This window comes from Dryas octopetala, chromosome 8, assembly GCF_963921425.1.
Source record: "Dryas octopetala chromosome 8, drDryOcto1.1, whole genome shotgun sequence".
Taxonomy (NCBI): domain Eukaryota; kingdom Viridiplantae; phylum Streptophyta; class Magnoliopsida; order Rosales; family Rosaceae; genus Dryas; species Dryas octopetala.
The window spans coordinates 9,411,428-9,430,599 of record NC_141373.1 but is presented as its reverse complement, the minus strand read 5'-3'; the positions used below and the strand labels follow the sequence as shown (position 1 = coordinate 9,430,599).

At 36.9% G+C, this 19,172-nt stretch overlaps 3 protein-coding genes across 3 annotated transcripts; 2 read left to right on the top strand and 1 right to left on the bottom strand.

Moving 5' to 3' along the window:
• Positions 1 to 1,450: 1,450 nt before the first annotated feature.
• RER1B (endoplasmatic reticulum retrieval protein 1B) lies at positions 1,451 to 5,863 on the top strand. Its single transcript, XM_086253818.1, has 4 exons — positions 1,451 to 1,593; positions 2,209 to 2,586; positions 5,150 to 5,330; positions 5,497 to 5,863. The coding sequence occupies exons 2-4, from the start codon at positions 2,234 to 2,236 to the stop codon at positions 5,545 to 5,547; spliced, it is 585 nt and encodes a 194-aa protein (XP_086109944.1). The 5' UTR covers positions 1,451 to 1,593; positions 2,209 to 2,233; the 3' UTR covers positions 5,548 to 5,863.
• Positions 5,864 to 6,831: 968 nt separating this feature from the next.
• On the top strand, positions 6,832 to 13,362 carry LOC147276978 (FtsJ-like methyltransferase family protein). Its single transcript, XM_086253817.1, has 11 exons — positions 6,832 to 7,357; positions 7,945 to 7,992; positions 8,077 to 8,232; positions 8,349 to 8,395; positions 8,708 to 8,864; positions 8,962 to 9,023; positions 9,883 to 10,072; positions 10,748 to 10,837; positions 11,491 to 11,630; positions 11,725 to 11,851; positions 11,966 to 13,362. Exons 1-11 carry the CDS (start codon positions 6,884 to 6,886, stop codon positions 13,037 to 13,039), a joined length of 2,565 nt encoding a protein of 854 aa, XP_086109943.1. The 5' UTR covers positions 6,832 to 6,883; the 3' UTR covers positions 13,040 to 13,362.
• Positions 13,363 to 14,260: 898 nt separating this feature from the next.
• LOC147276977 (phenylcoumaran benzylic ether reductase Pyrc5) lies at positions 14,261 to 15,971 on the bottom strand. Its single transcript, XM_086253819.1, has 5 exons — positions 15,699 to 15,971; positions 15,464 to 15,598; positions 15,143 to 15,380; positions 14,763 to 14,966; positions 14,261 to 14,632 (listed from the first exon to the last, which is right to left on the bottom strand). The coding sequence occupies exons 1-5, from the start codon at positions 15,879 to 15,881 to the stop codon at positions 14,466 to 14,468; spliced, it is 927 nt and encodes a 308-aa protein (XP_086109945.1). The 5' UTR covers positions 15,882 to 15,971; the 3' UTR covers positions 14,261 to 14,465.
• Positions 15,972 to 19,172: the final 3,201 nt, after the last annotated feature.

Sequence of the window (19,172 nt, the reverse complement as noted above, 5' to 3'; positions counted from 1 at the left end):
GGAGAGGAGGGGAGGGCTTAGGGGGAGGTGGTCGGGGTGGGGGGAAGAAGAAGAAGAAGAATAATAAATGGTGTAGGTAGGGGTGAGGGAAGAAGAAGAAGAATAAGAAGAAAAAAAAAAAAAAGACGGGGATGGAGTGTGTGGGTGAGGGAAGGAGAAAGAGAGGAAATTAAAAAGGGGTAAGGTGGTCTTTTTCCTTGATATATATATTTTTTTCCAGAAAAGATGTGTTAAAAAAAAATTGTAAATAGCAGCCTCTTTTTAAATGTGAGCTGGGTAGGAGCCTAAGACTTAGGAGGTGGGTCAACTGATAACATGGGGTTTACAGTTTGAACCTAATATCAACTCCACTTGGACCCAATTGGGCTAAAAGGATTCAGGCTCCAAATGGCGTTTAAGCAAATCTCATCGACTCATTCATAGTTCAGACCATGCATATGATTTACCCAACAAAACGAAAATGGTTCCAATGGAACCTCTTCCAACAAACTACAGATGGTCAATTTCATAACAATTTTGAAACTTTTTTTTTAACTAGAACTACTCATACTTCTGGCTTCATACAAGAGGGTAGTAGGACAATTCTTTATTTAGTTTCAATGTAACAATTAAGACAACGCAATATAAGCACGTTTAGTTTTGAAAAATTAAAGGCGTTATGCTCATTTTTATGCAAATGTTGACTAAAATTATATATTGAAAAAAAATGAAATCTTGACTAGTCATAAAAAATAAAAATGCTAAAGAGCTTGTCGAACACAATTTTTTTGAGTAATATATTTTGAATAGAAGTGACAATTTTTACACAATTCGATAACACAACTCCACTACAACATAAAGTTTATAAAGTTCCTAGATTTGGGTAACAAAGACCCCATTATCCTTTTTTTTGGAATATTATTATGATTTTTTAATTAATAAATGTCCCTCCATGAGTTGTAAATTTAGGAGTTAGAAACACTTCCAACAAAAAGAGAATCGAGTGTGATCCACTAAACTTAATAATTATTAATTGAAATATTAATTTTTTTGATAAAATAATAAAAATCATCACAAATATATTATACAACATATAAAAATACTAAAATACACAATATTTTAATATAACATATTAAAATCATAAATTAGAAATATCAAACTTAGGAGAAAAATAAAAATAAAAATTAAAACTAAAAATAAAAAATTTTAACACAGAAAAATAATATGGGGGAAACGGGCAGGCATGGGGCGGGGAATCACCAGATTAGAAAAAAGGACCCATCACATAATTTACATTATAAAGCAAAAATTGTAAAAAAAAAAAGACAAAAACTAAAATATAGCAAAAATTACGAAATTGTCTTCACATGCTTATGGGTAGCATAAGGCATTATCCCCGCATCCGTGTTCTACTCGCTCGGCGACTTCTTATTCAACAACTATTCACGCGCGTCACAGTCCGTAATCCGTATAGAAATAAAATACCAAGAAAAAAGCAAAAAAACAAAAAAATAAACACCCCTCAAAACCCACACAGATCTGCACGCTTTTGGCCTCCTCCAACACCCTTCCCAATCAATTTTCGTCGCTCTCCAAGCTTTGCAGTCACCGAAGGTCAGCTCCCTAAGCCCCGTTCCTTACTAGTTTTCGATTATTTATTGTGGGTTTGGATCTGGGTCTCTGTATGTGATTGCTCTAGTTTTGTTCTTTTATATTGTCTCTTATCTTGCGTGGAATCACTCATTCTGGGAAACCCCAGAAATGTTTTTGCACCAATTTGTGCTCTGTGAATCTGGGGAGTCTGGTAATTAAGTCCTGGGGTGATTCTGGATCTGGGTTTTGAAACTTCTTTGTTGATTCTTTAAGGACATTTTCTGTTTGTAAAGAACCCTAGTCCTTACTCAGCTTGATTGCTGAGAAAAAAGTAGGTTAAGGAAGAGAGAAGAATGAGTTGGGTTTTGGGCGGTTGTAATTTTTGTTTCTGTTTTGGTCAGATGTACTGAAATATTTTGTAGTTTGCTTAGCTAATTGGTGTTCCATCATCTTGGGTCCAAAAATCAGTGAAAACCTCTAAGGTTTCTTACCCTACATTCCTTCAGCAGTTCAAAAGCTACATTAGGATTTATATTATATATATGTATGAATTTGGTCATATGCTTATGCATATGTTTGCCGCTTCTCGTGATGGTGAGTGTGTAGTTTGATTAGATCTTACCATTGTATTAACAGATTGTGAAGCTTGAAATTGAACTGAATGGAGGGCGTTGGGGGCGAAAGTGCCTCTGCGGCGGCATCACCTGTCAACAAATGGATATATGATGCATCGAGGCTCTATCAGTATTATCTGGATAAGACTACTCCTCATTCAGTCTTTAGATGGGTCGGAACTCTTGTTCTATTTTTTGTCTATGCATTGCGGGTTTACTATGTTCAGGGGTTTTACATCATTTCATATGGTCTCGGGATCTATATACTGAATCTTCTGATTGGGTTTTTGTCACCATTGACTGATCCGGAGATGGAGGGTTCAGATGGGCCTTTGCTTCCTACAAAGGGTTCAGATGAATTCAAGCCATTCATTCGCCGGCTTCCTGAGTTTAAGTTCTGGTAACTAAATGTTTCCTTTTTTATGGTATTTTGTGAATTGATATTTTAAATTATTTGCATTCTAAGATGATTGGTTAGCTTCTTGGCACTCCTTTATGATAAAATGGCAATTATTAATAGTGTTGGGGTTGTGGAACATTTATTGGCTCCCCCTTTGGATCTTGTGTTTTTGTTGTTTCATGCTGAATGTTTCGTAGATGGGTTATTTAGAGAAAGTGGGTGTTAAGAAGTGACAGAAAAAGGAAAATAATGAAAAGCCTAACAATATAATCTGGTGAAGTATGGGTATATTGAGAAAATGGGAGTATATCAGCTTTTTATTAACTAAGAACTTAATGATGCTTAAGTATGGCAAGTATTTTCCTTATGATTTGGAATAACCACAATATGAAGGCATTGAATTTGATGAAATTGTAAAAGCTTTTTTGAATGTCTCACAAATGTTCAAATGGTTCTTAGAAGTAGGAATCTCATTTTCATTACTTTATGAAAGGCTCAAGATGTATTGCTTAACTGGTTCTTCTGCTTCATTCAGGACTGTGCTGTTCAAAGTTTGAGATATAATGTTCCTTTTTTCCTTTTACCATTCAGTTCTGCCATCTTTATCTGACTTCTTCGAAATGTTGATTGCCTTCTCTCTCTCTCTCTCTCTCTCTCTCCCCTCTCTCCCTCTCTCCCCCCTCCCTCTCTCCTTGATGATGTATATGACCTAAGATGCGTGAAGTTTAAGAATCCAGTGTCAGTGACTAGGAGTCTAGAGAAGTCTCAGTCAGGGTGGTGAAGAGTTTAAATTCCCTATGGTGGAGTGGAAGAAAGTTTGCCTTGCTAAGGAGCTTGGTGGTCTTGGCATTAGGAGGTTGGTATTAGAGAATCAAGCTTTATAAAAAAAATGGTCATGGAAGTTTATGGTGGAGAAAGAGAGTGTTTGGAGGGTAGTGGTGCAGTGGAAGTGTGACTGTATAGAAGGTGTGGGTGGAAAGGCATTGAGGTTAGAGGAAGTCATGGCTCAGGACTTTGGAAGGTTATAATGAGTGGTTGGATTATTTTTGGGAGGTTCAAGGTTGGTTTAGGAACTGGGGTGAAGTTCTGGTCTGATGTGCGATGTGGCGTGGATGCTTCGAATGTTTTGTTCCCTTCTCTCTTTGCTTTGGAAAGGAACAAGAATGCACGTGTAAGTGACTATTTGTCCTCGCAGGGAGCAGAATTGTTATGGAATGTTAATTTTGTTAGGAACTTCCATGATTGGGATTGAGAGGACATTAATTGTTTCTTTAATATTCTTTATGCTGTGAAGGTGGGGAGAGGCGATAGATATGAGTGGCTGGGAGGGGTCCAAGGTTGATTTTCTGTCAAAGTTTACTTTGAGCTGCTGGTAGGGGGAAGAAGTGGATTTCCAAAAGCTGCAATATGGGCGGAAGGGAGCCTACAAAAGTATCATTTATTGGTATGGACAATGGTCTAAACAAGTGTTTAATGGTGGATCACTCAGTGAGCATAGGAACTGTTGTATATTGTGATGTACAAGAAACCGTGGATCATACTTTTCTCTACTGTTCTTTTGCCTGTTAAGTGTGGGAGCAGTGCTTTTTTATTTTGTGGGATTCAGTTGGTGGTACCTTGTTCTGTTACCCTTGCCTTGGTGTTGGCAAGTGTTCTCTTTCGATAAAATTGCAGTGTTGGTTTGGATGGATGAGTATCCCATATGCAGTTCTGTGGATTCTATGGAAGGAGGCAAATAGTCATTTTTTTTAGGACATAGAAGTTATGGTTGTGAAATTATATGCTTAGTCTTCTTTTCAGGTGGTTTAATGCTAGGAGTGCTTGGAGTAGATGTAGGTTCAAATATTTACCACGTATATCCCTTGGTGGGAGCACAAATAGCACTTCCCTATATATGTTACCTGAAGTTTGTGCTTTCTGAAATGAGCTATATTTGTAATGGGTGTTTTCTTCTGTAAAGATAAAACTTCACTATGGAGTCTCATAGAGGTGGAAATAAGCATGCCTAAATTGTCAAGAGTCAGCAGCAAGTAATCTGGTTACTAGAAGATTCTAATGCCTACTTCAATACATAAGTGAACTAATTTGCGAACTACCTAAAATTGCTATAAGGCCCCACTATATGTATTATCAAGTTGAGATGTTTCTTTCCTTCTTTAGTTATGTCTTGTCATATTTGTACTTATTACTGGGCTTGGCAATTGAAGGATTTCATGCGACACCTGCAGCCATATAGTCTTGTTAGACAGCCAAGCCTATAACTAGCGAGTACAATACAGATTAGTGTTTTACCGAGGAACAACAATATTTAAGTGTATCATACCATCATGTTGATTTTGGTTGCATGCTTGGAGCTAACTTATGTTGCTGCTGCCCTCTTGGAGAAGCGCATTTGCAATAGATTCCTGTATTTCTCGTCACTGGAAACATGTGAACCTGCCAATTGACTTTCACATACATTTAAGAAAAATCCTTTGCTCAATTACCTTGGCTTCAATCTCTCTCTTTCTCTCTGCTCCCTGTTATTTTATTATTCATTCATGTAAATAATTCATGGTTACAGGTATTCTTTCACAAAGGCTTTCTGCATAGCATTTGTCATGACCTTCTTCTCTGCATTTGATGTTCCTGTCTTTTGGCCCATACTACTTTGCTACTGGATTGTTCTGTTCGTCCTAACAATGAGGCGCCAAATTGCACACATGATGAAATACAAATATGTTCCATTCAACATTGGGAAGCAGGTGATCTTCAAATAGTTCTCATTATTTTTGCATATATCACCACTTCTAGAAGCACTCTCTGTTTTTCCTTTTGTTTACTGTGGCACTGACCGCAGGATCCCACTTGTCCTGTCATGAGATATCTGGTGTTCGAAAAATAACAATCTGGTTCCCTTATTTTTGACAGAAATATGGTGGCAAGAAATCTTCTGCAAGTAGCAGTGGCCGGAATGATTGAAGCCTGGCTGTTACATAATTAGAACATATAGAACAGTAACTGACGGGGGAGTAGTAGAAGGGAAATTTAGGCATTGTGAAAATTCGTGATAGTAGAATTTTTCTTGGTAGGACATGCAGCTATGGATTTCCTTATGCCTTCACAAAACATACAGTTTGATCATGTGTGACTATCTTTTGTTGTTTATACACATTAATATTCAGTTAAATTTTTGATATTACTCCCAATGTATCTGCATGATGCAGTAATATTTCACTCTCCTGATTCTGTTACATCCTTTTATATGGAAAATTTCCTGCGGTACAAGTTTGACTTCCTTGGTGCGTGGAGTTACCCCTCAATGCTTACTTGAGCAACATGACATTGCATCTTCCCTTCCTCTTTCCAGTTTAAAGTATTATGCAGGTACCCCAGATTGTTGGTGAATGTAGCATATAGCATGTCTCTAGTTAAGGCATGCGCATGAACAATGAATGTTCTGGCATGGTCCTCTTGATTATTTGGTGGATTATGATATATTTATATTTTTAATACAATTGTTTTTTTTTATTCAAGGGAAGGAGAGGCCTACATTGTGCTTTACTACTGGAATTATGAGCTCCCACTTTTAATCCAAACACAACCCTAACACTCCCACCAGTGACTGTCCATCTAGTAAATGAAAGAAATACCATGAATGATGGTTGTTGGACTAGGAAATTATGGTTGAAGCTCACTTTAAATTGTGATTTTTCTGGTCAGCACTTAAATTGTGATTAAATAATAAGTATAGAAATTTTTTTTTGGTGATTATATTACAACTTCAAAATTTGTCTACAGAGCCTTTTTTCTTAATAATATTTTCAAAATCCTCAATTTCAAATTCGCTATGAATCTGATTCTCTAAGGCATAATAAAGTAATGTCATAAAAAACAAATTGGGTGGATTTCTTTCTGATAAACAGTTGAGAAAGAACTAAGAAGAAGCCACAAACACTTGACACTCAAGAATAGAAGAGAGTCAAGCTGGCCCCTCCATCCATAATTCCGTATCACCTTTAGAACCTATAATCATTAACTGCTTAATTTTTCATTTTTAAGTAATTTTATAAAAAAAAGTAATCAAAAAAATTGTAGTTACAAAAGTAATAAAAAAAAATTGGTGTAACAAGTGAAAGAAAAAAGAAGGAAAAAAATAGTGGTTAATAAATTATAATACAGACACTCTGTTTTAAACTGGAGAAAAAAAAAAAAAAAAACTTGGGTTTAAAGAGGGGTTCGGTTTTTGGTCGTTGTATAAAAACCCTAGCAAAACCCTAATTGGGAAAACACAGGTCGTGAACAAACCTCACGAGCAATGGGGAAGGTGAAGGGGAAGCACCGCCTTGACAAGTACTACCGCCTCGCCAAGGAGCACGGTTACCGCTCCCGAGCTTCATGGAAGCTGGCCCAGCTCGACACCAAGCACGGCTTCCTCCACTCCTCCCACGCCGTACTCGACCTCTGCGCCGCCCCCGGCGGTTGGATGCAGGTCGCCGTCCAGCGCGTCCCCGTTGGCAGCCTCGTCGTTGGCGTCGACCTCGTCCCCATCGCCCCGGTCCGCGGTGCCTTCTCTCTCCAGCAGGACATCACCAAGCCCGAGTGCACGGCCAAGCTCAAGAGGCTGATGAAGGAGAATGGGGTCTCGGCGTTCGATTTGGTGCTTCATGATGGATCGCCCAATGTCGGCGGCGCGTGGAGTTCGGAGGCTATGTCGCAGAACGCGTTGGTTGTTGATTCGGTGAAGTTGGCTACCCAGCTCTTGGCTCCCAAAGGCACATTTATTACCAAAGTATGAGTCCTTTTTTAATTTTTTAAACCCTTATGATTGTTGAATTTTATTATTGGGAACTGAATTTTTGTCTGAAATGGATTGGATGCTTTGCTTGGTTACTTAAAAATGAAAATCGAAAATCTGGGTTAGCATTTTTTACTTACTTTCCTGTTGAGACAGTAAGTGCTTGTGTTCTATCGGTTGATTCATTATAGTATTTCTTCTTAAACTGATAAGCATGTGGAATTTTGTATATTGGTTCATGGGTCCTCAATGCAATCTGGCATACATGTTTAACTTCTGTTTTTTCAGTTTATTTTCTTATCTTTAGTTTTCTCATATTTTGCATAATTTAATTTCTACTATCATTTTATTCATATCCCAGATGGGACCATGGTTGCAGTTAATTATACTTCGGTTATGCATGTAATACCTGTTTTCAATTTGTATTTGGAACCCAAACTGTTTAATTTTTCAAGGATTGAATTGTGGAAGCCCTTTGACATAAGTATTTTGTTGTGGATCTGTACCATCTCATTGGAATGTATGTGTTTGTGTGTTTGTGCTTTCAGAATGCTGACTGCTTATCTTTTGTCTTGTCTCAGATTTTCAGGTCACAAGACTATAATGCTGTCTACTATATGCTTAAGGGGGTAATTTTCTAGTTCTTTATCAAGACATTTATTTGTAATTCTCTAGAGTGATGTGTGTATCTGATCCTGGTATGTATTCTGCAGTTATTTGAGAAGGTTGTACAGGATAAACCAGCAGCTAGTCGTAGTACCTCTGCTGAGACATATCTTTTGGGTTTTAAGTACAAGGCTCCTGCAAAAATTGATCCACGTCTACTTGATGTGAAACATCTATTTAAATCTGTAGAACCACAAAGGAAGGTAACTCATATTAGAGGAAACAGAATAATGGCTTCTTCCATATGCGGATTAATTTCTTGAATTTTTCTTGTAATTGTTGTAATATAATTATTTCTCCTTGTAATTCCTTGACATAGGTGGTAGATGTACTAAGAGGAACAAAGCAAAAAAGACACCGTGATGGGTAAACCTTCTTTCTAATTTCAAATTTTTTTAGTATCTTTACACATCCACCTGAACACAATTTTGTGAGCTTCAGCATTCTAATTACCAAACAGGGTGTTGGATGTGGTTTTCTGTTAGATTGTATAGAGCATAAAGCTGTTGCAATTGTCTGTGTTATGTAAAATTCCAATGTAGTTGCTCTTTAATTGCAGCGTAACATGGATGGGTCAATGATTTAGTTCTTTTCACCATGATTGACCTTGTGTGTGCAAATATTTCAATAAAAGTGAATTTATGTTATGATTGTTGCCTGATTGGGTTCTACATACAGGTATGAAGATGGAGACACAACTTTGAGAAAAGTGTCTTCGGCTGCTGACTTCATTTGGTCTGAGAGTCCTCTTGATGTACTTGGTTCTGTTACTTCCATAACTTTTGATGATGTGAAATCTGTGCCCATCAAGGATAATGCTTTAACAACAGAAGAGGTAACCATTTCTAGTTTTTGGGGAGTTTGCTGCATTCTCTTCATTTATACTTTGAACAGTTTGTGTTCCAACTGCTTTAACCATTATGGTTCAACAGGTTAAAACTCTGTGTGATGATCTGCGTGTTTTGGGGAAGCAAGATTTCAAGCATCTTTTGAAGTAAGAAATGCTGTTTTCCTTATTTTCTCTTAAGATCTTTTTAAGATTGCATTTCCACACCTGAAAATTAGATACTTTCTTTTTCTTCCATTTAAAATCTGTAGAGTGCATGTCTCTGTGCTGTAATAGCATCTTTGTTGCGATTGTTGTTATTAAAATTAATGAGGGGGAGGTATCTCTTTAATTCTTTATTATAAATTTCTAATGTTTCATATAACCAAAGGCAACCTTTTCTTTACAAGCCATGGATGGCAGTGGACCAATTAATTAGGTGGCATACCACGGGATCACTGTAATTTTTCAGGAACTATGATTTCAAAACATGGTTCAAGTTTTGGTTGGACATGCTGTATGAAGCAATTTAAATAGATACTTTTATCAAGCCAGCTGTGAGACCTCTCTTGTCCCGCTCCTGGGAGCAGGGTAGGATGTATGTCATCCATGATTATTAAAACTTGTGTTTGGGGTTTGTCTGAGTATCTCTAACCAGATTGGGCCCTACTACTATTGTTCAACTTGGCACATGTTTAGGCCATGTCAGCCAATAATTGCCTGCTGTTGTTTACATTGTGGCTCGCTTGACCTAAGGTCTTACCCTTCCCTGTAGTTGATGAGTTTCAGCTGGATGGAATATGGTAGGTTCAAGTGTCTGTTGTATATCATCTTTTGGATTGTTGCGAGAATAATGGAAAACGGTGCAGAAGTAATTTTTACTAATGGAAAATTGAGATTGCAGTGAGAAGAAGAAGGGGGGTGGTAATGGTTAAATTGCAATGCATTGTTAGACATATAGTACGGTGCAGTCTAGCTTTCTTGTTTTAAATGCATACCATGTTATTGTGTTTGTTTTGTCAATTAGGTGGCGGGTGCAGATAAGAAAGGCCCTATCTCCTTCGCAGAAGGCTATTGCTTCTACTGCCACAGAAGTTGAAAATGAGAATAAGGAGGATGATGATGACAGAATACTCAATGAAATGGAGGAGCTAACGTATGCTATGGAGCGCAAGAAGAAACGGGCAAAGAAGGTTGTAGAAAAAAGACGGGCTCAAGTAAGTGCTACTTATTATTTTATTTTTTTTTCCTGTATTGATTCACAACTACACACTGTTATTATGGAGTCATGAAACTGGTACAAGGTTAGTGTTCTGGGAGATGTTTGGAGTTATGCTTGAAAAGTTGATAGTTGATTAAATGAAGCCTGATCTTGTAAATTTATTTATACCTTGGAATTAGTTTTAGCTCCATTAATTAGTACCACCATGGCCCTGGAATCACCACCTCCCTCCCATGAGTGGTTGGCGCCTTGTATGATTATTAGTTGGATTTGGTACCAAAATAGGCTTGCAGAGCCTTGCCAAACTTGACCTTAAAGGATATCTAAAAATTTCAGTTGGATTGGTACTTAGGTCAAGCTTGATGGTACACTATAAAGATAGTTTAAATTGTCGATCAAACATGAAGCGTGAAAGTTTTATAACCTCTTGCAGGCTGTCAACAGCTTCATGTTTGGTCTCTTTTTTTGTCGAACAACTTCTTCACCATGCCTATTGCCCATCACCTCATTTTATTTGAACAACTTCTTTCCTATAGAACTGATTTAAAGATATGATCTTCCAGGACAAGAAAAAAATCTTTCAATTTGAATTTAAAATTAGAGAAGATTGATTCTAGCCCATCAATATACAATTCTCTTTCTGAGTTGCTCATTTATCTCAATTTTCCAGGACAAGGCACGGAAGGCAACAGGGATGCAAATAGATGCAATGCTAGATGGTTATACTGACAATGACTTGTTTTCTCTCTCTTCCATCAAGGTATGCTTTCATTTCACAATACCCTTCCTTGACATGTTGATTTAGTTTGGGGAGCTGGATTTCTGGTTCATCCAATGATGTTTCTACCCATTGAGGATCCCTTTTTTTGGTCCCTTGGAGACCCATTGGCCTATGGGCTACACTACTAGAGGAATCCCTCGCTATTCAGTCATGGGGTCTTAATTCCTGGGGAAGGTGGAATTCAATACGTCCTTGGTACAATAACAACTAAGATAGCTTGGCACCTTCAATTATGGAGGGTTCTATCTAACAAATTTCTTTTCTTCTTTTCCTGAGCTATTGGGACCTTGATTGGTATAAATGTATTTATTCGGAAACTAAGAGCATGATCTAAGACTGGTGTGAATGCACTCTCTCTGGAATTTGGAAATTCCCAATATTATTGGTGTTATAGGCTGTCAAAGCAATCTTAAATTAGGAGTTTGAAGCAAACTACTATTTTAGTTGTTGGATTTTCTCCTTTCCTCCGGACACACTTGCAGCAATCCCCCCACCTTTTCCAATGATTACTATCTTCCTTTTGGTTTTTATGATCTATTTTTTATGAATGATCATAAGTTATGACTTTACAAACTTATACATAGATATTACTGCATATTTCTCAATATGGTGGATGTTTGGTCGTCCTTCAGGGTAAGAAAGATCTGGTAGCAGTTGATTCCACTGAATGTGATGGTGAGAATGGTGACCTGGGAGATAGTGATGAGGAAAGACATGAGAAAACCCATGAAGCATCATCCAGTGATATAGACTCTGATGAGGAACGCAAAAGGTTATTCATCTTATACCCTTGTATTTGCATGAAAGATACAAAAACTTGTGTTGTATTCTGTGTATGTAATTAATTCTTGTATTTATGATGTTAGATATGATGAACAAATGGAAGACCTACTTGATCAGGCTTATGAACAATTTGTGGCCAAAAAAGAGGGAAGTACAAAGCAGCGGAAGCGCATAAAACAATTAAATGCTGAAGAGGCTCAACTTTTGGAGGTATGGAGCTATAGATAAAAAAACAATTAATTGTTCATAGAGATATGGCCTCACACTGGGGGTGTGTTTGGGAGTATTCTACTATCGTATATTGAGTTCTTTTTGGCTGTGCAGGATGTTGATGGCAATGATGTAATTCAGTCTGATAATGATTCGGACAAAGAGCAAGGTGATCGGGAAAAGAATCCTCTCTTGGATGCACTTGATGATGGGGAAGGGCCAACTCAAGAGGAAATTACAAATAACTGGTTTAGTCAGGATATCTTTGCTGAAGCTGTAGAGCAGGGGGATTTGGAGAAGTCCGATAGTGAAGATGAAATGCGGGTTGAAAGCCAGGAGGAGAAACTTACCATTCTAGAAAAGGCCAAGGAAAAGACTGCAATTCAAAATGCTAAGAAAAAGACCAAAAATCATGCTGCAGGGTCCAATCACCAACCCCAAGCTTCAAAGGCAGATGACGATTTTGAGATAGTTCCTGCTCCGGCTACAGATTCAAGTGATGACTCATCATCAGATGAATCGGAGGATATGGATATAGATAAAAAAGCCGAGATACTGGCATGTGGAAAGAAAATGCTGAGGAAAAAAACAAGGCAACACATGCTTGATGATGCCTATAATAAGTACATGTTTGATGACGACGGCTTGCCCTCATGGTTTTTGGATGAGGAAAAGAAGCACCGTCGACCAATTAAACCTGTGACCAAAGAAGAGATTGCTGCAATGAAAGCCCAATTTAAAGAAATTGATGCCCGGCCTGCGAAGAAGGTGGCTGAGGCTAAGGCTCGGAAAAAGCGTGTCGCCATGAGGAAGCTTGAGAAGATTCGCAAGAAGGCAAACACAATATCCGACCAGGCAGACATCTCTGATCGTTCAAAAAGTAAGCAGATTGAACAACTGTATAAGAAGGCCATCCCCAAAAGGCCGCAAAAGGAGTATGTGGTTGCAAAGAAAGGAGTTCAAGTCAGGGTTGGCAAGGGTAAGGTCCGTGTTGATCCTCGGATGAAAAAGGATGCAAGGACCCGCGGAATGGGTAAAAAGCCAGGAAAAGGCAGTTCAAAGAAAGGATCTGGAAAGGCTGAGAGAGGTAAAGGATCTGGAAAGACTCAGAGAGGCAAAGGATCTGGAAAGGCTTCAGCAACGGGAAAAAATGGTTACAAAGGAAGAAAGAAGGGCATGCATGCCTGAGCTACCTTGGTTTAAATAGAGGTGCTCGCTAATTTCCTTAAATGTTTTTTTTTACCTTTTTTGTTTCTTCATTGCTATAAGTGGAACAAAAAATTGTGAGTTTTGTTGTAGCTATCATGATTCAGACCCATTTAGTAAAGAATTTTGTGGGCAATTGATTCAGGATATAGGATTTAGTGTTCGATGTATGTACTCGGTCTGGCTTGCACTTTATAAACATGATTTGAACTCCATATGAAACTGGCTAGTTAGAGTTGGTTACGACTTGATGCGAACCAGTAATAAACAAAAATTTTAAAGAGCAACACAAAAGAACCTGTCAAATCCTTTTTTTTTTTTTTGGGGTCAAAGATAGAACTATATTATTATAATGTAATCTCGGATGCAGAAAGTTCATTTAACAACACATTCAAAAGCCAACTAAGACCATTCTCTAACCACATCATAAGACCACCCCTACGAAGAGTTGAGCTATAACAGTAGCTTTCCTATAGCAGCAACAAACTTTGGTGATATTCAACTGGCTAATTGGCTAAATCCTTTTAGAGTGTAGGTAAGGGATCATAAGGTCAAAAAATATATTAATCAATATGAACAGGACACAGTATGATTACTACTAAATCATTTGACACAAGGCAAAATAATTAATAATAATATTAATCAAGCTTGAAACCAACCTCAAATTTTGTTTCTGCCTTAGTTAACTGTATTATTGATGTGGCTGGGTGGTGTTGGCCTTTTTCTTCTCACCCTGATTTGTTGGCTATCCAAAGTAATTCTCTGGCAATTCATCCTAATGTTTTGCGTAGGGACTCTATCCGTTGGTCACCAAGTTCTAATGGCAAGTTTTCTTCAGCCTCTACCTGAAATAAAATTCGGGGCTCTCATCCTAAAGTCTTTTGGTCTGATTTGGTTTGGCATAAATCTCACACCCCTCGTGCTAGCTTTATGCTATGGTTGACAATTAGAAACAAGCTTTCTACTTGGGATCGTCTCTCTGCTTTCCTTCCCCATGCCTCTCCTTTATGTGATCTCTGTGGGTTTGAGACGGAATCTCGAAAACCATTTATTTTTTGAGTGTCAATTTAGAGTTCTTTTCCTCTAGTCTTTTTGTTTGTATTGGGCTTTTGCAACCTTTGGTTAATAACTTAATATACTTGTTTACTTACCAAAAAAAAAAACCACCAACGAAGAAAAAGTAAAGGAAAATGGCAAAGGAAATTAAACTCAAATCTACAGATCTTCATTTGCATCATATTTTTCCAAAGGTACAGAGTTCAACAAAGATGACACAAAGGGTATTCCCCCCATGTGCTCTTTTTTGCACACAACCTGAGTCCTGAGACATCACCAACCACCTAATTATTTGCAAAGACAGTGCCAGTTGCCCAAAGAACACCCAACAAGATGGGGAGGCGTCCAAATCTCAGACAAACTGGTTGAGGTACTCGTCCACAGTAGTGTATTTGACATCAGGGTAAAGAGCTGTAGCTTCCACTCCAAATGAGGGCTCGACCTCAAAGTTTGTATGGTCTCCCTTCACGAAAACTGAGTGACCGATTGATAGTATCACATTGATTGGAACCGCAGCCTCTGCAACAAAACACAGAGAAATGAAATGAGGCAACCCAATTCAGAAAATTCATGTTCTCCAGCACCTCAAACAAGAACTAGTACTGCTAAATTTTAGTACAGTTTGAGAATGACATTATTTGTGACTAACCTTGAATGTTCTTGAGCAGTTGCTCCTCTGAAACATAGACCCTCTCAAGGGTTTTGCCAATCTTCTTCTCCCAAAGAGACACAAGGTCATTGAATGAAATGGTGTTGGCAGGGGGCCTGATGTAGAGGATCTTGTTCAAGGTTCTTGGGTCATCCACAGCCCTAATGGTGTAGGTCCCAATGTCATCTTCCTTGTTAAAAATTGCTGTAAAAATCAAAGCAAAACAAAACCCCATCACTATTCACATCCATATTCATTTTCAACATTTAGTCAAAACAACTCCATGTGGGTTTTGTGCAGTAACTCAAAGAAATGAAACCCCATCCACACATAAATAATCCTTGTGTGGAAAAAGCCAAAGTGGGTTTTGAAGTTAGTACCTTCAGGGTTTCCATCCCCTAAAATGACGACTTTGTCCCTGGGAGGAGCAGTGGCTCCGGGCTGGTTCAGAGTGGGCAAGAAGTAGCCAGCAAAGAAGTTGGAGGACACATAGGTGTAGGGAATGCCCTCGGCCTCAATAGCTCTGCGAATGTTGGCCTTTATAGCAAATGCCGTCTTTGCTGGCTCAACAGCATGAACTCGATCAACATCATTCCCAAACTCCGAAGGGAAAAACCTCTGAAACCCATTAAAGCCATTCACACATTGACAATCGAAACACAGAAAACAGAGCAAGAAAACCAGAAAGCAACAAGCTTTACCTTGACGTTGCCTGCTTCTTTAATGGCGGCGATGATCTTGCCTTGATCCGCCAACTGACCGTGACCCACTGTCGAAATCACCACATCGACTTGCTTTATCGCCTTCACCAGGCTCTCGTGGTCGTACAGGTCACCCTGCGAATTGGGAAAAACACACAAAATTAAATAAAACCCAAATTCCCAACAAAATTAAGAGAACAAAAATATAAAAAGAAAGCTTGGAAATTTTACTGACAATGATGAAATTGACGCCCAAAGCCTTGAAGCTTTCGACGATCTTGGACTTGGCTGGGTTGGAGAGGGTGGGCTCTCGGACCAGAGCGAAGGTTGGGTGGCCGGCCTTGGCGCTGGCCTCCACTATGAATTTACCGATATACCCTGTGCCTCCGATGACGAGAATCTTGGATTTGGTTGCCATTGGATGAGGGAATGGGAATCGGAGTATTTGGAGACTGAGAGCAAGAGAGAGTGTCAGAAGGGAAAGGCTGAATAGACGGGTAGCTGATAGAACTAATGCCGTTCATGCTGAGAGTGGTCTCACTTTAATAGGATGCTGAGTGGGATTGTGAAATGACGAAAATACCCATGAACTTTTTTTTTGTCCTTGATAAAACGGAAGCATGGCGTTTGTGCTTGCGTTTGCATGATGCTGGATTTGTAAGTGGTTGAGAGTCCATCCAGGTTCATTTCTTTGAAAAGGGTTCTCGATATTACAAAATAGAAAAAATTTATCTATTACGGTTGTATATATTTTATGTGTCTAATTCTCTAATCATGGAGATAAACATAATATTGTATGGACCAGAATCCTCTACCTATTTACCTACCCATTTGTCTATCATGTTTTTAATCTTGGCCATCAACCCTCTCACTTCTTCTCCTTTCTTTTTCTCTACTCTTTTTTTGATGGCCAAGATAAAAAAAAACATGGTAGGCAAATGGGTAGGAGATCCTATTCCAATATTGTATACACTTGTTACATAAAAATCTTTCTCCTACAAAATTCTCAAATTCACACTTGAGTCATTCATATCTAGTCATACAAGAATTCTTCATGTCAATTATATATAAGAAGTTTGTTCGAATATAATTTGATACGATAACTATTTTTGCATAAAAAGTTTCTTATATAAAATTAACATAAAGAATCTCTTAATACAATTTCGTTCAGCTCAGATATAAATGACTCGAATGTGAATGTAAAAATCACCTCTTAAAATGAGTCAAAATAAAATTTTCTCAAAACCCATAAAAAATACCAAAAGTACTCTCAGAACTAATCAAAATAAAAAGTTTTACGAATGAGAGAAAATGAATAGATAAGATGAAAATGTGCTCTTAGAACTAAAATAAAAAAAGATGAAAGCATATGGAAAAAAAAAAGGCTATAGAATTTTCGTTTTAGAATTTAGATGATTTTGCACACCGATCAATCTACCACTATGTTCACATAATAATATTAATTTACAATTCAATTATTAAAATTAAAATATCTCACAAATTTCAGACAAGATTTAAAAAATTTCGAGTTGATTAAAATTATTTTTTATTAGATTTGAGGGAATCAAACTTTGAATTTATCTTACACCTAACTTATGACGCTGCACATTTTCACCTAACTTATGATGCTGCACATTTTCACTTAGACATCCAAATAGCTTATTAAGTTGGTTGAATTTGATGAAGTTATTACATGTTAATAAAGAATTTTAATATTGTCATCCACAATCATCTTTATTTATTAAAATTGGGAAAAATAATTACGACATTAAGCATTTTCTTAAAAGGATTTAAAAAGTTTTAGGAGCATATTCATCTTTTTTTTGTATATTAATTGACAAAATAGAATCTCTTTATACTAGTACTCTTTTTTGTCAAAATCTCTTGATAACAGTATAGATAAATTATTTTGTTACGACTATTAATTAGTTATCGTTTCATTTTCTTGATCAAAATTCATCTTATTTTGTCAACTCAGAATAAATAAATAACTTGAAAAAAAAAATTATAAAGACTTTTAATAAGGTTACTTTATCTAATGTGGATTATGTGGCTCATTAATTAATCAATTCTTGTACGTTTTGTGTGGCTGTAAATGTCTCTACCCAAAGAACCGGTCCAGGTTCCTGGATCACTGGATCAATTCGGTATGATTGGACGGATGGGCCGCAAGAAATGCTTATACTTTTCCTTTTATTTTTTATTTTTTATTATCTCTGATCACCGCATTTTTATAAGAATTTTTTGTGGGGATCCTTCAATATGTTTTAGGAAAAAATACATTTGTAGTCTTTGTATTTTACCTTGTAATCAATTTTGGTCATTGTGTTTTCAAAATTGTCAATTTGGTCCCTGTGTTTATGTCTACAAGCAATTTTAGTTTACCATCACCAATTGTGGCAACGAATTTGTGGTGGATTTCACCTATGATGCCCAATAGAAAGAGAGAGAAAAAAAAAAACTGATGGGGGAGAAAGAGATGGAAGGAGGGGGAGAGAGAGAGAGAGATGGAAGGAGGGCGAGGATGGTGGTGGTGGACTAAAATTGCTTGCAAACATAAACATAGAGACCAAATTAACAATTTTGAAAACATAAGGACCAAAATTAATTACAAGGTAAAACACAGGGACTAAAAATGCATTTTTCCCTATATTTTATGTATAAGTGTATAACATAAGAGACAAATATGAGCGTGTAAGAATATCACATGAAAGTTTTTCCCTATTTGTACTAAAAATTATTTTTATAAAAGCACATGATATTATTTAAGAGTAATATTAGAGAGCCCACATTTTAATATTATAATGTATATTCTCTCTCTAATAAGTGCATGATAAGTGTATGACCCACCAACATATATATATGATATATGATGTGGTACCACAAGTTGGTCTCCTTACTTGTCACCGAGGTATCAAATTTCGTTTTTTTATAGCTCCGAAATCGAAACACATATTTAACAATTTTTCGTGAAGATTTCGTTGAAATTTTTGAAATTTACCGAATTTATCGAAATTTATTGAAATTATCAAAATTTTCCTATTTTCTATTTTCTCCAACTTCAGAAATTCACCAAAAATAGCTCGAGACTCCAAATAATTCATCGAAAAATTTTACGAACTCGTATTGATGAGTACTAATTTCCTATGACCTCAAAATAGTCAAATTGCTTTCAAAAAAATTATGAAAAATCCTATTCTCATAATTTAATTTTGAAAAAAATAATAATTGCCAAATTTTTGAATTTTCATTTTCTAAAATTCATTTCCACACAACTAAGCTCTAGAACCACAACCAAAGGTCTAAGTTAGTTAAAATAAACTTAAGGAAATTTCTAATTCCTTTAAACAAACCTTAAAACAAGTTTGAAAAATTTAAGTAATAAAATTACCATAAGCCAAAATTTGGGTTGTTATATTCAGTAAAGACAAAGCTTGGCTGGGTGAGAGGCACGGGAAAAAAGGAAGGAAAAATAATAAAAAAAGAGACTGAAGAGAGAGGCACAAGGAAAAAAAGTAAGGGAAAAAAAAAAGAGAAAAAATAAAGGGGGGTTTGGGGCCTTTGGGCAATTGGAAAAAAAAAAAAAAGGTTTGAGAATTCGTTTAGTTATTTTAAACGTTAAACTCTAATACATTTATATATAAAAAAATAATTAAAAATATCCTAAAGGACCTAAAATCTAATATCTTAAAGAATATAGAGTATGTAG

Bases quoted from the DNA above. Each gene is read 5' to 3' on its own strand.
- RER1B (XM_086253818.1), top strand. From the start codon at position 2,234: ATGGAGGGCGTTGGGGGCGAAAGTGCCTCTGCGGCGGCATCACCTGTC. The intron at 2,587-5,149 runs GTAACTAAATGT...TCATGGTTACAG, and splicing joins CTTCCTGAGTTTAAGTTCTG to GTATTCTTTCACAAAGGCTT. The intron at 5,331-5,496 runs GTGATCTTCAAA...TATTTTTGACAG, and splicing joins CATTCAACATTGGGAAGCAG to AAATATGGTGGCAAGAAATC.
- LOC147276978 (XM_086253817.1), top strand. From the start codon at position 6,884: ATGGGGAAGGTGAAGGGGAAGCACCGCCTTGACAAGTACTACCGCCTC. The intron at 7,993-8,076 runs GTAATTTTCTAG...TGTATTCTGCAG, and splicing joins TCTACTATATGCTTAAGGGG to TTATTTGAGAAGGTTGTACA. The intron at 10,073-10,747 runs GTAAGTGCTACT...TCAATTTTCCAG, and splicing joins TAGAAAAAAGACGGGCTCAA to GACAAGGCACGGAAGGCAAC.
- LOC147276977 (XM_086253819.1), bottom strand. From the start codon at position 15,881: ATGGCAACCAAATCCAAGATTCTCGTCATCGGAGGCACAGGGTATATC. The intron at 15,381-15,463 runs GTAAAGCTTGTT...AATGGGTTTCAG, and splicing joins AAGAAGCAGGCAACGTCAAG to AGGTTTTTCCCTTCGGAGTT. The intron at 14,633-14,762 runs GTTAGTCACAAA...GTTTTGTTGCAG, and splicing joins ACTGCTCAAGAACATTCAAG to AGGCTGCGGTTCCAATCAAT.